At 39.1% G+C, this 16859-nt stretch overlaps 1 protein-coding gene across 4 annotated transcripts in view; it reads left to right on the forward strand.

Annotated features, from left to right (window-relative positions):
• Nucleotides 1-16859, forward strand: part of LOC127435214 (misshapen-like kinase 1) — a 67188-nt gene that overhangs the window by 35672 nt on the left and 14657 nt on the right. Inside the window, exons 12-20 of one of the 4 annotated variants that reach the window (XM_051688499.1) lie at nt 3710-3820; nt 4853-4939; nt 9389-9565; nt 10263-10424; nt 11052-11318; nt 14992-15071; nt 15159-15262; nt 15377-15471; nt 16397-16420. In XM_051688499.1, the coding sequence (XP_051544459.1) occupies nt 3710-3820; nt 4853-4939; nt 9389-9565; nt 10263-10424; nt 11052-11318; nt 14992-15071; nt 15159-15262; nt 15377-15471; nt 16397-16420 (1107 nt within the window). The remainder of the gene's footprint in view (nt 1-3709; nt 3821-4852; nt 4940-9388; nt 9566-10262; nt 10425-11051; nt 11319-14991; nt 15072-15158; nt 15263-15376; nt 15472-16396; nt 16421-16859) is intronic. The other 3 variants (XM_051688515.1, XM_051688507.1, XM_051688517.1) reach the window with 3 other exon arrangements.

A 16859-nucleotide genomic window follows, 5' to 3' on the forward strand; every position in this document is an offset into this window, starting at 1 on the left:
TCTTCCCCATGATTGTGTAGCCTAGTGAACCAAACTGAGAGACCATTTTGAAGGCTCAGGAAACCTTTGCAGGTGTTTTGAGTTGATTAGCTGATTGGCATGTCACCATATTCTAATTTTTTGAGATAGTGAATTGGTGGGTTTTTGTTAAATGTGAGCCAAAATCATCACAATTAAAAGAACCAAAGACTTAAACTACTTCAGTCTGTGTGCATTGAATTTATTTAATACACGAGTTTCACAATTTGAGTTGAATTACTGAAATAAATCAACTCAACTCAAATTTTATATATATATATATATATATATATCGCAATATCCAATTACAACGGTAACCCCCGGGCTGAGGGATTGGTGAATATTCTTGCTTTAGTGATTTTGCATTGAAAATTAAATTAATTTATTTATAAAACGAAAAACTTAAATCAAATACATTTCTGAATTCAAATTGCACTCCAAATAAAACGAAAAAGCAATTTAAAATAATGAAGTGATAATATATATATATATATATATATATATATTTTAAGTAACCACCTTTCCATTTACCATCAGGCAAGTATCCATCTAAACATGCAGGTGGAAAATGACTTGCACAAATGAAGACATAAAAACAATTATAAATGTAAAAATAATAATTATAATGATGATAATAATCACTGAACTATAAATCATGGTTGGAGGTGTTTTTGTATTATTTATGTTTTAATCACAGATGTATAGGCTGCAGAGTTGCGTTCACACTGAACTGCTTTGTGGAAATAAAGTGAACTGAACTCAAAGCACCTCCTGAGCTGAGATGTCTGAGGTCATCTGCAGCACTCATAGACGATACTGTTCTTGCAAAAAATAATCAGAAGACATAAACAAAGAAAGAGTGAGAACCTGAAACGTGTGTTTCACGAGACTGCACGCCTCTGAACAAACATCGTGTCATACATGCCCATAGACGGCTTTTCTGTCATCTGTTCTTAATATAATAAAGTGTGTTTCTTCAAGCGCGTGTCTGTGTGTCTACGGGCAAATTATTTGTAATATTAATTTGATAATAATAATAGCCTAATAATAATTTAATACATTAATGGGAAAACGAACCAAATATCGTCTTGACATCGTTAAAGGCATCAGTTATTGGCGATCACTCTGACCATCGTCAATCCCCGAGATCATCGTCTGTTGGCACAACCCTAATGTGCATTTCTCTCTATAAATTAACAAAATGTTCAGACAGTCTCATTGCTGGTTTTTACGACACATTCAGAATCATTACCACTTTTGCCAGTGTTGTCACTGCAGCTCGCTGTAAAATGTATATTTTAAAGGCTCATTATTACGGTTTAGTATTTCTCTGTCATGTAGAACAGTATTAGCAATGTTACTTACTACATTCTTTCTCAGCCCTGGAACTCAAACCATTTTCTGATGCCCCCAAAAATATATATAGTTAAGTAATTAAATTAATATCATAAACGTGCGACAACTAGTCGACTAATGGCTTAAACTAACTCATATTCAACTAGGAAAATCTTTGCTCAGGGGCAGACCTAATTTTAATTTTCTTGAGTCAATAAGTGTGTTCTCATGTGAATCTATATGAAGATGAAAAGGTTTCGGGGGGCTGGGGAGAGTCAGAGGTGATGCAAGGCGCAAAGAGTGTTCTTGAATTTTAAAGGTCTAATCAAGTTCTTCAATCGTTTTAAAGTTACTGAAGTTTAATGCTAATTTTGTAAAACTATTGAGAGTTTGGTAACTGTATAAAATTACTGGTAGTCACGTGCAATTTCGTACGCTGTATGGTTTAACTGCAGCTATTTGGTAAATGGCACAGTGTGCCACATCAGAGACAAACGTATCCAGCATAGTAACACATTCAGCTTGAAACTGATGAACAATTTAAAGAGAAAAATGATTACAGTTATGTCAGATTTACACAAGACAAAAAGTCTAGAATGCCCAAAGCATCTACAACCTCTTACCTAAGTGTTTCTATATATATATATATATATATATTCATCATAAAACAGCACAGAAAACAGCTGAAAATAATTTGGAATAGTTTTTCAATAATTTAATGAAAATGCTCAATTTTGTGGATATAGAAAAAATGTGACCACTAATACCCAGCATTGACTTTGCTACACATGGAAAAATTGTCATAGAAAAAAATACTGCAGGTCAAATACTTACTTTGGAAATTGTTACATTTGTTCCAAAATTGTAAGCAGTTGTGTGAACTAGCTGTGACATTTTCATGTGATTATAACAGGCTGTGACTTTGGGTCTCTGAGGGTTAAGTGTGATTTTGTCTCCGGTTCATAAAATTTGGACTGAACATGGGTCTGACTCCAAACAATTTTATGAGGAAAACATTCTAAAATGTTCCACAATGTTGTAAATAAAACTTACATCATCACCAGGGGTTTTACAGCAGTTTTTGTTTAAGAGCTCAACATTTTCTCTTATCTTGAAGTCTCTCTTCATTAAAGTGAATGCAGTGAGGTATTTGTTGAATTTTAATGCAAGATGTGCATGCAGGTGGATTTGAGAGAGAGGAAAAGGGTAAACGAGTGAAGATATCCATGTATCTCTTCATGCTATACAAAGTCTTTTAAATGAATTAGTTTGAGAGGTGACTATCATAGGATGGCTGTGGAGGGACAAAATGGCTGTTTAGATATGGCGTAAAGAACAGGCCAAAACACAAAGGATTGTGTGTATGTGCAATGTAATGAGCATCATAAGCCATTATATTCATATCTGCCTTAATACAATGAGAGAGTGTGTTCAAGGCCTAAAGTCAAACCCATTCTGTTGTCCCAGATAAGTTAATTCATAAATACCATGTGGAATCAAGCCTTGTTTGGGGCAGGGGCTATTGAAACACATCTCTTTAGTAGCTCTTTATACACACAAACACACTTTCTCTTGGTGGGTTTGAATTCAAATAAGTGAGGATAATCATAAGAGACAGTTTCTTGCATACTTCTATACTGGGAACATTAGTTTAGGCTTTTGGTCTTAAGTTTAGGAGTTTAAGTTTTGTGGTGCTATAACAAACATGCAGTGCCACAATAAAAATTGATGCATGCGTGCTTTTGCAATATATAATAAAACATTAAACCAAGTGGCATTCATTTTAAAGAAATAAAGTACAAACAAACTTTTTAAGCTGAACATTTCACAAAAGAAGTTTTTTAGATTTAAAATGATAAAGCAATAGGTAATATTGTTTAAAAATAAGACAAAGTATTTTGACACTTTCTGGTTGTCAAATGTTGATATTTTTATCTAATGATATTTAGTATCTAATGCAATGACTTAAAAGTGTCCAAAAGTGTCATAGGGTGATATTCACCTGCTGAATAGCACACCGCACAATCTAGCCACTAACATACTAAAGTAAATACAACACAGCAGTGCACTGACTCACCAGTATCACTATACTTGCCCTCTCTCTCATGATAACTGTGCCCAGTGTCTTAGTCACTTGCTCTCTCTCTCTCTCTCTCTCTCTCTCTCTCTCTCTCTCTCTGTGCATGCTTTCTCTCTTCTCTGGTGACGTTTATCATTCTCTCCCCCTTAATCTCCCCTCTCAAAAGCACTCTATGATGTTTAGCAAAAGGAAGGTTCTCATTATTTCAGACAAATATGTTAAAATGACTCACTCACTCTCTCTCTCTCTCTCTCTCACTCTCTCTCACACACACAGCAACAGAGGAAAGAGAGGGAGATGGTGCGGCAGCAACAGGATAAAGCTCCTCACAGGAGACTCGATGACATGAGGCGAGAGGAGGACAGGAGGATGGCAGAGAGAGAGCAGGTAACCAATCATAGCCATGGAACTGCAGCCACCCAGCCAATAACAGCCAAGCACTGGTGTTCCACTCAGCACAGCTCTAGCCCTGGAATGTCTGTGGAGTGGTTACCATGGCAGCAGGCTCTCAAATGCAGCTCTGAATGTATGTGTGGGTTAGGCATGTGCAGCCCTAGATTCAATACAATTCAAACTGACAGAAACACAAAAGACCAATCAGCATGAATTAGTGCACAACATGCCACAGGACACGCTCTTCAAAGCGACCTCACACATACAACAGACACTTTTGTCAGTGTTCACCTTAAAACTACTGGAAAAGCACACAGAAATGCAACACATTCCTCACAGTGACAGGATCCACTTGTGAATACTCACTGTGCACCATTTTAAAGGGATAGTTCACGAAAATGAAAATTCTGTCATTATTTACTCGCCCTCTGCATCCTGTATGACTTACTTTCTGCCTAACATCTCAGTTTGTGTTCCACTGAAGAATATAACCACAGGCATCAATAACTCTTATTGCACCTATGGTGTCATTCTACCAGACGACATCTTGTGTGTTCCACAAAGACAGAAAGTCACATGGGTTTGAAACACCATGAGGGTGTGTAAATGATGACAGAATTTTCATTTATGGGTGAACTATCACTTTAAGATTATAATATCAGTGTGACGCCATGACACACAGTCCAGTAATGGATAGCTCACTGAATGAAGCATGTACAACAAATCTCTTCACTCCATCGAGGTGTCTTCAGCCATTTTAAAAAAGTCCACTTATTTAAAATGTCTGTGACTGCCTCTATCTTCAGAGGCCGCAGAGAAATGTGTATCTGTCTGCTCCCTGAAATATATATATATATATATATATATATATATATATATATATATATATATATATATATATATATATATATATATATATATATTTTTTTTTTATTTATTTATTTATTTTTTATTATCCTTTTGAGTTGATTCTGATCAGTCTCCTCCTCCTCCACTGCTCCCCATTTTATCCCTCTTTCTCCATAGGAGTTTATAAGACACAAGTTGGAGGAAGAACAGCGGCAGTTGGAGATACTGCAGCAGCAATTACTGCAGGAGCAGGCATTGCTAATGGTAACACAGTCCTGTTCATTTTCTTCCCTCTCTTTCTTTGCTCTGGCTGATTCAGTACAAACAGATTTGATGCATCTCATGCCACAGGGCCCCTAGATTGTTCTAAACTTTGTTCTTCAAAACCCTGTGTGTGTTTGTCAATTCAGGGCTGACTTTCTAATTTATATTTCCTGGATATGTTTTTTTTTTTTATATATATATATATATATATATATATATATATATATATATATATATATATATATATATATATATATCCTTTTTAATTGGTAGTAATGTCAACATAGCAGAATACAACAATATGACATGAGTACACACAATAATTGTTACTCTGTACTCAGACTAGAGCTGTTTTACAGATTATTCGGTTGCTCAGTGCACCCTATGTTGAATTAAAAATGTGTTTAATTTGAAAAATAAATTGACTTGAGTTTTGTTATCAGCTAATCTACAACCCCAATTCCAAAAGGCTGGGACAGTATGAAAAATGCTAATAAAAAAAAAAATTAAAAAAAAAGAGTGATTTGTAAATTATATTCACTTTGCTATATTGAAAGCACTACAATTACACATTATATTATGTTTTACCTTACCTCTATCAGTTTTTTTTTTTAATGTACAGGCATTTCAAATCAGCTGATTGCAACGTTCCAAAAATGTTAAGACAGGCAATTTAAGACTAATAAAAATTTTTTTTGACAAGTTGAAATAACAAGGTGATGTGAAACAGGAGATGTTAAACAGGTGAGGCAGTCTTGTCATAGTACTGTATACTGTATAAGGAGCCTCCAAAAACAGTCTTTTAAGAGTGAGGATCGTTCGAGACTTGTCAATTTGCCAACAGATGCTTCAGCAAATAATCCAGCACTTTGAGAACAATGTTACCCAAAGACAAATTGGAAGGATTTGGGGCATTTCACCCTCTACAGTGCACAATATATTTAAAAGATTCAAGGTATCTGGTCAAATCTCGGTGCGTAAAGGGCAAGATGAAAACCACTTTTGAATGCACGTGATCTCCGATCCCTCAGACATCACTGTCTTAACATCATTCATCTGTAATGGATATCATGAACATTGGCTTGGGATTACTTTAGTAAACCTTTGTTAGTCATCACCCACGGTTTTCAAACCAGAGCATGTCAGTGGAGGCGTGGAGATTGATGATAAATTCACCAAGTGAAATCGACACCGTAAAAATTTATTGTGAAAAAAAATGCAAATTAATAGCATATTCCATATTCCAGCTTCATAGACCATAGCTCTATGGTGTTATAATACTGTAAATGCAGAGAGCACAACATGCATGCCAGAGCAAGTCCATGTACCAGTTCCGCGAGTGCGAATCTTTCCATTTGCGCGTGAATTTCCTTCACTCTCAGACAAAACTTGGCGCATGGTCTCAAATATATGCTGCTCTATGAAATCTCCCTGCTCTCGCTCAGAGTGCGTGTGCGTGTCTTGTTGTGTACAGCATAAAGCCTAATTTACTGCACGCATAGTTGCAGGTAAGGTTATTTTAACAACAGTAGCGGAGACAGAGCTAAAGATACTGGCATATTTCGCTTAAACACACTGCAGAAAACAAAACTGAAGCAAAGTGAAACTGTCTTCATCTGTCTGATGTATGATTCAGATGGTTCAGCTAAACCAGGTTTGTGTCAGGACAAGTTAACATGCCGCCTTTAGACTATAAAGTTTTTTCCATCCAAATTTAGCTTTATTAATCAGCATGTTATGAGCCTTTCATAATAAACAAACAGAATTTTGTTCCAAGTTTGTTAAAATTAATCAGAGATGTCATGGATGGCAAGGAACGCCTGTTTATACTTGAATTAAGCAATCAGTATTTTAATGCTTCACTGTTATGTAAATTGTTTGCTTATTGTTAGTAGATTTTCATTTTAAGGAAAATAAAAAAATGGTCCATTCAGACTTTTACATTTTTATAAATTTTCTCTTAGGGAACACTCCAGTATTTTTTTTTTTTTATCCATCAAAAGGCATCCTGTGTCCCATACATACTGTATATGTTCTGAAAGTAAAAATATTTAAACACAAAAACTGGACTGCTGTCATTCAGCTTCAAAACGAACTGTTGATATTTTTATATTCATATCCAAGTGCCCTCGACTGATTAAATATAAAATATAAAATATTATATTGCTGCCAACGTGGCAAGTTATACAAACTATTAAAAAAATATATTACATAATTTCATAGCCATATGACTACTGACACCGTGTAAGCTACATATTATTATCTTTGCTGGGAAGGAAATGTAGAGACCGGACCTCTTGGTACTATAATTGAATGTATTGTGAATGTATTGCCCCTGATTTATAGCATGTCAGACTGAATTTAAGGTTATTGATCATCATTGGAAAATTGCTCCAACACCTGAAATATGTTGAATTTGGTAATAGCCTATAACACTAAGGACAATACCTGACAAAACTTCAAATAAGTGGCCAGAATGTACTGATGTTTTAGTGGAGACATATAGATATATACAGTATGTATATGTGTGTGTGTGTGTGTGTGTGTGTGTGTGTGTGTGTGTGTGTGTATAAACTTTTGAGCACAACTGATATGTGCTCAAAAGTTTGCATACCCTGGCAGAAATTTAGAAAATATGACTGATCATGCAAAAAAACTGTCTTTTATTTAAGGATAGTGATCATATGAAGCCATTTATTATCACATAGTTGTTTGGCTCCTTTTTAAATCATAATGGTAACAGAAATCCCCCAAATGGCCCTGATCAAAAGTTTACATACCCTTGAATGTTTGGCATTGTTACAGACACACAAGGTGACACACACAGGTTTAAATGGCAATTAAAGGTTAATTTCCCACACCTGTGGCTTTTTAAATTGCAATTAGTGTCTGTGTATAAATAGTCAATGAGTTTGTAAGCTCTCACGTGGATGCACTGAGCAGGATAGATACTGAGCCATGGGGAGAAGAAAAGAACTGTCAAAAGACCTGCGTAACAAGGTAATGGAACTTTATAAAGATGGAAAAGGATATAAAAAGAGACCCAAAGTCTTGAAAATGCCAGTCAGTACTGTTCAGTCACTTACTAAGAAGTGGAAAATTCGGGGATCTCTTGATACCAAGCCAAGGTCAGGTAGACCAAGAAAGATTTCAGCCACAACTACCAGAAGAATTGTTCAGGATACAAAGAAAAACCCACAGGTAACCTCAGGAGAAATACAGGCTGCTCTGGAAAAAGATGGTGTGGTTGTTTCAAGGAGGACAATACGACGATACTTGAACGAAAATGAGCTGCATGGTCAAGTTGCCAGAAAGAAGCCTTTACTGCACCAATGCCACAAAAAAGCCTGTTTACAATATGCCCGACAACACCTTGACACGCCTCACAGCTTCTGGCACACTGTAATTTGGAGTGACGAGACCAAAATAGAGCTTTATGGTCACAGCTATAAGCGCTATGTTTGGAGAGGGGTCAACAAGTATTGTGCTCCTTGAAACAACCACACTTTGGTTGGAAAAGGACCATCCAAGCTGTTATCAGCGTCAGATCCAAAAGCCAGTGTCTGTATGAGCCAGGGGTATGTCAGCGCCCATGGCATGGGTAACTCGCACATTTGTAAGGGCACCATTAATGCAGACAGATATGTAAAAATTTTGGAGCAACATATACTGCAATCCAGCACCGTCTTTTCCAGGGACATCCCTGTATTTTCCGGCAGGACAACTTCAAATCACATACTGGCCGGATTACAAGTGCATGGCTGCGTAAGCAGAGAGTGCAGGTGCTAGATTGGCCTGCCTGCAGTCCTGACCATCTCCAATTGAGAATGTGTGGCGCATTATGAAGCACACCATACGGCAACGAAGACCCCATACAATTGTGCAGCTGAAGACCTGCATAATGGAGGAATGGGGGAAAATTCCACTTTCTAAATTTAACAAACTTGTTAAAAAGTGTTATTTGAAGAAATGGTGATGTTTCACAGTGGTAAACACTCGACTGTCTCAACTTTTTTGGAGCATGTTGCAATCATTTGATTTGAAATTACTGTACATTTTCAAAAAAACAATGGAATTCACAAGGTAAAACAACATATAATGTGTACTTGTAGTGCTTTTAATAAAGAAAAGGGTGAATAAAATTTACAAATTACTCATTTTTGTTTTTATTAGCATTTTTCATAATGTCCCAACTTTTTCAGAATTTGGGGTTGTATTGCCTGTTTTTAAATATAGACACTGCGTTTGTCAAAATCTTAAAAAAATTGTTCATTATTCATTCATTAGATTTATGCATGTTTTGAGGAGGTGCCTTCAGTTTTGCATCTTTAGTGTGTTTCCGCATGTGGCAATGTACTGTTGTTTATGACTAGTTATTTGTGCCTGCAATTCTGATTGCTTTGTAATTTGCTAGTTATAAAGTTATTAAATGTATATTAATGTGTGTAGGAGTACAAGCGTAAACAGCTGGAGGAACAGAGACAGTCGGAGAGACTTCAGAGACAGCTGCAGCAGGAGCATGCTTACCTTGTCTCACTGCAACAACAGCAGCAGCAAGACAAGAAACCACAGATGTACCACTACAGCAAAAACCTAGAGAACAACAAACCAGCCTGGGCTAGAGAGGTGTATATATACACACACCGTTACATAACACATGCATACAGCCATTTTGTTGAAGTCATAAGACAATATCTCACTGCTTAATATAAAACTGCTTGTATATTCACACAAGTGGTAAGCTCAGATCACAGAGATTGTGAAAGCTGCAAAATGTTCTGTCATTTACACCTTTTTTTAAAGCATTGACAATTAATTCGCCATCCTTTGTGTCATTTTGACAGATTGAAAGTTGGGTATCTCTGCCTGGTCTGTTGTGTTTTACTACTATAGAAACAGGGAGAAAATAAAGTTGTACAATAGTAGTTGTAGTTTGTAAATTGTAGTTGAAATGATAGATTCCAATTGTAGTGCACTAGAATAAATCTTGGGATATTGTTTATTAAATCAGTTGGCCAGATTGCAAGAGTGCAATGTAGTTGTCTTTTTAACATTGCAAGAGCAGAATATCATGAAATCAAGAGCCAAGAACCTGCTACACTGCAGATTAAAAGAGCACTTGCCACAGAAGTTCTTGTGATATCAATGTCACATAAAAAATTCCAAGCGTTACAATATTTTACTGTGCAATGACATGGAAACGTTTATTTGGCGACAATGACCGACTAGCTTTACGTTATACCTGACAATTGGGATAGCTCTGATATGAGGCTGAATTTGGGAAAATAAAAACCACGAAGGATAAAAATGGTCTCTTTCTCAGGTTGAGGAGCGCAGTAAATTGAACAGACAGGGCTCTCCCAAAATCTGCGCTACAGTCTCTGACACCAACATCCAATCACGTTCTGAATCAGTCAACCAATCAGGAGCTGCTCAGACTCCACCCATGCAGAGACCTGTGGAACCACAGGGTGGACAGGGAAAGGTGGGCAACCTGTTATTTAATTCCCACTATAAATCAGCATAAAAGTAGGAAGGGAATTCAGAAGTCATATCATTCAGACCTCAAAAACAAAGATAATATTAAAGAAAAAAAATCAAAATGGCAGGATGCGATCAGTTCTTTAATGCTTCCATGCACTGGTCTGCTAAATCTTTAATCTGCTTTTGTTCAGTGACTTACTTTTTCTTCTCTTTCTTTCCTGCGGCGCCCTAACGCTTCCTCTGTAATCCTTCATCAATTTTGGGGACATCCTCTTCACTTGTATATCCTGCGTTGGATCTCCTACCTTGCTCTCCTGCTCAACCCCCCTGGGTCATTTCCCTTCTGTGTATGACACTCCTATTTCCATTTCTCCAAATTTACTTTATTCCTGCCACTAACATTACTTCCCCTTCCTCTAAAACACACTCTTAAAATTCACAATAAAACTCCTGACCATTTTCCAATTCCCATCAAACCCCCCTCAAACCTCTGACCAATTGCCCATGCCCAACCTTTCACACTCCCATGCTGATGTTTCCATTTGGTTAACATTGGCTTGTTACTGCTCTCTCTCTCTCTCCTCTTTTCCTCTCCCTTTTCTCTTGTCCCCTCTCCCATCCGCTGTAGTTCCAGATGGCCCACCTGGTGCCGTTAAAACCGTACGCTGCTCCTGTCCCTCGCTCTCAGTCTCTTTGCGATCAGCCCACTAAGACAATGTCTGCCTTCCCCACCCAGGATCCCTCTCCCACACCCATACCTCGCCCTCTACACTCCAGAGAACTAGTTCGTCAAAATTCTGACCCCACCTCCGAGACCCCCACCCCTCAGTCTCGGCCAATGAGAGATGACCGGGGGCCTTGGATCCGTCTTCCGGAGATTGAGCAGCCTCCTAAAGTAAGACAAAATATAAAGTAATTTCTCTCTCATATGGGCTGTGTAATGTGATTATGGACCTTATTCAGGGTAGACACCATATTTATTTTGATGGGAATAAAAAAGAGGCTGTGAGGGTTAGATGTACAGTCTGATAAATGGATATACTATACTGCGTATAGTATAAGATATTGAAAATGTCTTTCCGGTGTTTAAAATACCCACTTGTGGAAATGAGATGCAACCTAATACATTTGCACATCCTGTTGAACATTCATCTATTAGGGCTATTAAGTTTCAATCATATATCGATATATTGCTATTAGGGCTGTCTATTTAATGTGTTAATTTAGTGCGAAAAATAATGCATAAATAAATTACGCAGTTAGTCATGTCTCTAACCTGTACATAAATAATTAATGTTCCTAACATCAGAGCAATTCAAGCTTGATGTACGACCATGATGTCGTAGGGGGCAGCCAGTGCTCCGGTTTTACAGGCAACATGCCTTTTCAATCCATGGAGCAGGAAGCTGAGCTCAGCCTTACACAGACGCACTCTTCCACTCAATGGCAGCTGGACTGAGCACAACAGAATGCAGGGATCTCGAGACGGGTATTTAAAGGTTCCCTTACGATTCAGTTCACTCGACATTGAGTCATGCTGATGCATATGGGAAATCCTTTTCTGATGACCTAGTTGACACCCTTCTACAATAACGGCAATGTCTATTGTGTTTAAGACCTGCCCTTTTAGGCGTGAAACTGTCCGGTATATAAGCAGGCGCGCAAACACCATTCCTCAGAATTTTCTTCCTTCAAGACTGTGAGCATCTCTCTCATCTAGAAGCCCTCTAAAACTTTGCCGTCGACATACATGAGACAGCGGGCAGGATCTTCATGGCAAAGAGAAGACTTTCCGCTCCCCTGCATTGTTCCAGTGAACATTTACTCTGCCTTGCCACTTGACACTTCACTGATGAACGGGCCGCTTCAGCATACTGATTCCCCGCCGTGCTTCGGCAGGAGTTTTGTATCCTTATAAGCTTATTGTTTTGTTTTTTGTTTTTTGGGATTTTCTCTCCTTTTTCTCACCAGTTTGGCATGCCCAATTCCCAATGCAATCTAAGTCCTCGTGGTGGCATAGTGACTTGCCTCAATCTGGGTGACGGAGGACGAATCACAGTTGCCTCCGCATCTGTGACGTTCAATCTGTGGCTTGTTGAGTGTGATACCGCGAAGACCTAGCGAGTGTAGAGGCTCACGCTATTCTCCACAGCATCCACGCACAACTCGCCACATGCCCCACCGAGAGCGAGAACCATATTATAGGGACCACGAGGAGGTTAACCCAACGTGACTACCCACCCTAGCAACCAGGCCAACTGGTTGCTTAGGAAGCCTGACTGGAGTCACTCAGCATGCCCTGGATTCGAACTTGTGACACCAGGTGTGGTAGTCAGCATCTTGCTGAGCTACCCAGGCCCTTATAAGCTTATTGTTGATATTGTGTGTGTATGTGTATGTGTGTGTGTGTGTATGTATGTATGTATGTATATGTGTGTGTGTGTGTGTGTGTGTGTCACAAAAAGAGCTGCTTGCGTGTACATGTCTTTTTAAAGACGTCGTTCCGCAAGTGTTACAAGTGGCACATCCAGTCGTCAGATGGTCATAAGAGCTGTTTTTGTTGCTTGGGCCGCAGCCACTCCGAAGCAGCTCTTATGGAGATGGAATGCCTTCACTGTGAGAGCATGAGTCTCAAGACGCTTCGCTTTCGGATCGTCCTCGTTCTGAGGGACGATCCCGCCTCATGCGCTCTCCCACTTGCCCCTTCTGTGACTCCCGAAGGATCACCTGAGGGGGCACGGCGGGGCAGAGAGGCTGAGCTAGATGAATCAGAGGTGGATCTCATGCTGGCGCAAGCCCTGCGAGCCCCTCGATCTTCTCTTGAAGCGGCTTCGCCTATATATTATATGCGTGTTGAGCTCCGGTCCTCTGTTGGAGCGCGGGACCTTGTTATGTTTGCCGGTTCTGGCGATGATGACGCCGCCATGTCCCTCACAGTATAAGAGACTGTGAATGATCCAATGTTGTCGAGTGATTCCCTCCTAAAATGATGAGTACTGTGCACAACTGCTTCCCCGTGGCGAGCGGCGTTCATTCTCATCTAGCGAGTGAGCCAACGCGCCCGTTATCACGCTCCACGGATGCGTGGCGGGTCCACACGGCTACACAGTTCAGTTCGTACGTCGGCCACCTTGATCTCAGTTTGAAATTTATCTTCCCACACAAATTCACTAGGTGAGGAATAGGTGTGTATATTGAATGCTATCCACCATCCTGTGTGGTCTGTGACATCCTATTGTTTTCATCCCTCTAAAATTCACTAGGTGGAGAAATGAATCATTACAAATCACACTTGAGGTCACACTTGACTATAGTTAATATATCCATTCTAAGCGTTCGCCTCCTGGCTCACCATGAGGGTTATTCACTTGCAGCATACTCATGTTGGTCGCTGTCCCGCAGGACTTTGGTGTCATGTTCTTTCGAGTATTATGCTTCGGTATCCCTCTCTGGGAGGGTTGTGTCGTGTAGTGTGGCGTGATGGGACTTGTTTTCCTATATGCATCAGCATAACGCAGTGTCAAGCGAACTGAATCGAAAGGGAACGTCTCGGTTCCCCGAGATGAAGAGAACGAGACGTTGCGTAAACTGGCCACACTACAGATTCAGTTTTTTTTTTTAAGTGTGAGCGATGCGCTCTTTGTCCCTCAGTCAGAACATTTTGAGGAATGGTGTTTGCGCGGACAGCTTTGCGCCTAAAAGGGCGGGGCTTAAACACCATAGCCAATCTTAGGATTGCGTTATTGTAGAAGGGTTTCAACTAGGTCGTCGGAAAAGTATTTCCTATATGTGTCAGCGTGACACAATGTCTCGTTTCCTTCATCTCAGGGAACTGAGGATAAGTACGTAACCAAAATGTTTCAAACTACATTTAACTTGACACAGCGTCCTAAAAACACGCCGCTTATGACTAGAGACGCTGAAAACGCGATGCAACCAAAGTGAGATGCTCCAAAAGCATAAATCTGACAATTAAAAATAGATTAAAGTAGGCAAATAATAGGGTTATGTTCAATGATATGGAAATAAAACAAACAATATTTTCACTTTTAAAGCCACTTTTTGTTTTGTCTAAATGCTTTGATGCAATATAATGTAACGTATTTTAAGTATCTGAATTGTATTTATTAGGCCTATATATTATATTTATCATTATTTTAATTATTCTAAATTACCTTTATTGGTATGTGATTAATTAGATTAATTAATCGACACATCACATATTTGATTAAATATTTTAATCAATTAAAAGCCCTAAATGGAATATTTGTCACATGATATACAGTATATTTATTGATACTTTAGATCCCTGTATCAATAATTGTATTAATCTATATATGTGTTTATTATTATATGCACATAATTGATTCAATTGTTAGTGAGAATTGTGACATATGTATTACAACATGTATTGTGAGGTGGTTGGCGATGCCCAGCCCTAATGTCTATTTTTCACAGCCTCGTTTTCATTTGCGTCCCATTAAATATGATGTCTACCCTGACTAAGGCCAATTTATATCAATGTGATCAATGTATTATTTGTCCATAATTACTTTTTTCTCCTTAAGATTCCTCAGAGAACAGCCTCTATAGCCACTGCACTGAACACAAATCTCTCCTCTGGTATCAGACACCCAGTCCGAGCAAGGTAACACACATACACACACAGACACTGAAGTCATGTAAATCAGGTGACTGCACTGAGTCTTGGCACTATGCATTCTTTCTATGTAAGTAATCCAGATCTGAGTCGTAATGAGCGTTGGGAGCGAGGCGACAGCATGAGCATCATGTCCAACTTGCCACAGACCGGCTCTCTAGAGAGACATCGCATACTCAGTGAGTGTGTTTTGAGTAGTGTTCACTTTTAGTGTGTGAGAATATATAAGAGTGTTCTATGGTATATGCTAAGTTTTTGTTTGTAGGTGTGTAATATTGTTGGGTTCATTTCAGGCTCGTCCAAGATGGACTCTTCCCCCACCCTGTCTCACGATGGTCGACACAAACCAGGAGAATCCCGGACATCATCTAGACCCAGCAGACCAGCGGTAACACGCAGACACACATACATTCAAATAGAAGTTCAATTTACCTCTTTTCAAATCTTTCATATCCTCCTGGGATCAAGAAAAATGCCAGTTTTGCATTTGGATTTTTTCCTGTTTTTCCTCAAATTAGCTTCATATAAAAATAAATAAAAATAAATTGTATCAAAGAAAAGCCCAGGATTTTGGCATGTATGGTCTCAAAATTCCTATGAGATATTCACTAAAAACAAATATTAATTGCTGGGTCTCATGAGGTTAAAAACAGGTATTCAAAAACACACTTGCATATAAAAATAAATGTACACACTCACGCACATCATTTCCCAAATCATTTGCCTGTATCTTGTATAGAATGAACACATGAACATTATCAAGACTCTAACTCCCTGGGGCCTGGGTAGCTCAGCGAGTAAAGACGCTGACTACCACCCCTGGAGTTCATGAGTTCAAATCCAGGGTGTGCTGAGTGACTCCAGCCAGGTCTCCTAAGCAACCAAATTGGCCCCGTTGCTAGGCAGGGTAGAGTCACATGGGGTAACCTCCTCGTGGTCACTATAATGTGGTTCGCTCTCGGAGGGGCATGTGGTGAGTTGTGCGTGGATGCCGCAGTGGATGGCATGAAGCCTCCACACGTGCTATGTCTCCGTTGTAACACGCTCAATAAGCCACGTGATAAGATGCGCGGGTTGACGGTCTCAGATGTGGAGGCAACTGAGATTCGTCTTCCACCACCCGGATTAAGGCAAGTCACTACACCACCACGAGGACTTAGAGCACATAAGGGATTGGGCATTCCAAACTGGGGAGAAAAAGGGGAGAAAAAAAAAAGACTCTACCTCCCCTCTAAACACTAACCTCTGTTCCTTACCTTACCTCTTCAATCTCTCACATCAATCTCTTTTCCTTGCTCTTCCCCTGTCCTCAGAGCTATAAGAGAGCAATAGGAGAGGTCAGTGCCCGCATCTTGTGTTTGTATCCGCATGAGTCTGTGTGTATTCTTGCATGCTTACATCTTCTCATGATGATGTCCTTGTGGATGTGGCTAAATTTCAGATTAATGTGCTTTTTCAATACATTAAATTAGGGCTGCATTTTTTAATCAAATTAATTACCTAATGTGGTGATTAATAAGTCGAAGTAATCGCATATCAGTAATTGCTGGAAAAGACCCCCAAATAAATATGCATGGTTTGATGAGGCGTTGCCTGTACAGCCCAGGGAGTTCTAAGATCAGCCCATGCTGCCCCCTGCTAACTGCGGAACGCAAAAACATCAAAGCTTATTACAGAATTTTGGGGACATGATTAATTGCACTCATTTTTTTACATAAAATTAATCACACTAAATTAACAGGTTAAATCAACAGCCCTACATTCAGTACATGAATA

This window comes from Myxocyprinus asiaticus, chromosome 4 (assembly GCF_019703515.2).
Source record: "Myxocyprinus asiaticus isolate MX2 ecotype Aquarium Trade chromosome 4, UBuf_Myxa_2, whole genome shotgun sequence".
Lineage (NCBI taxonomy): Eukaryota > Metazoa > Chordata > Actinopteri > Cypriniformes > Catostomidae > Myxocyprinus > Myxocyprinus asiaticus.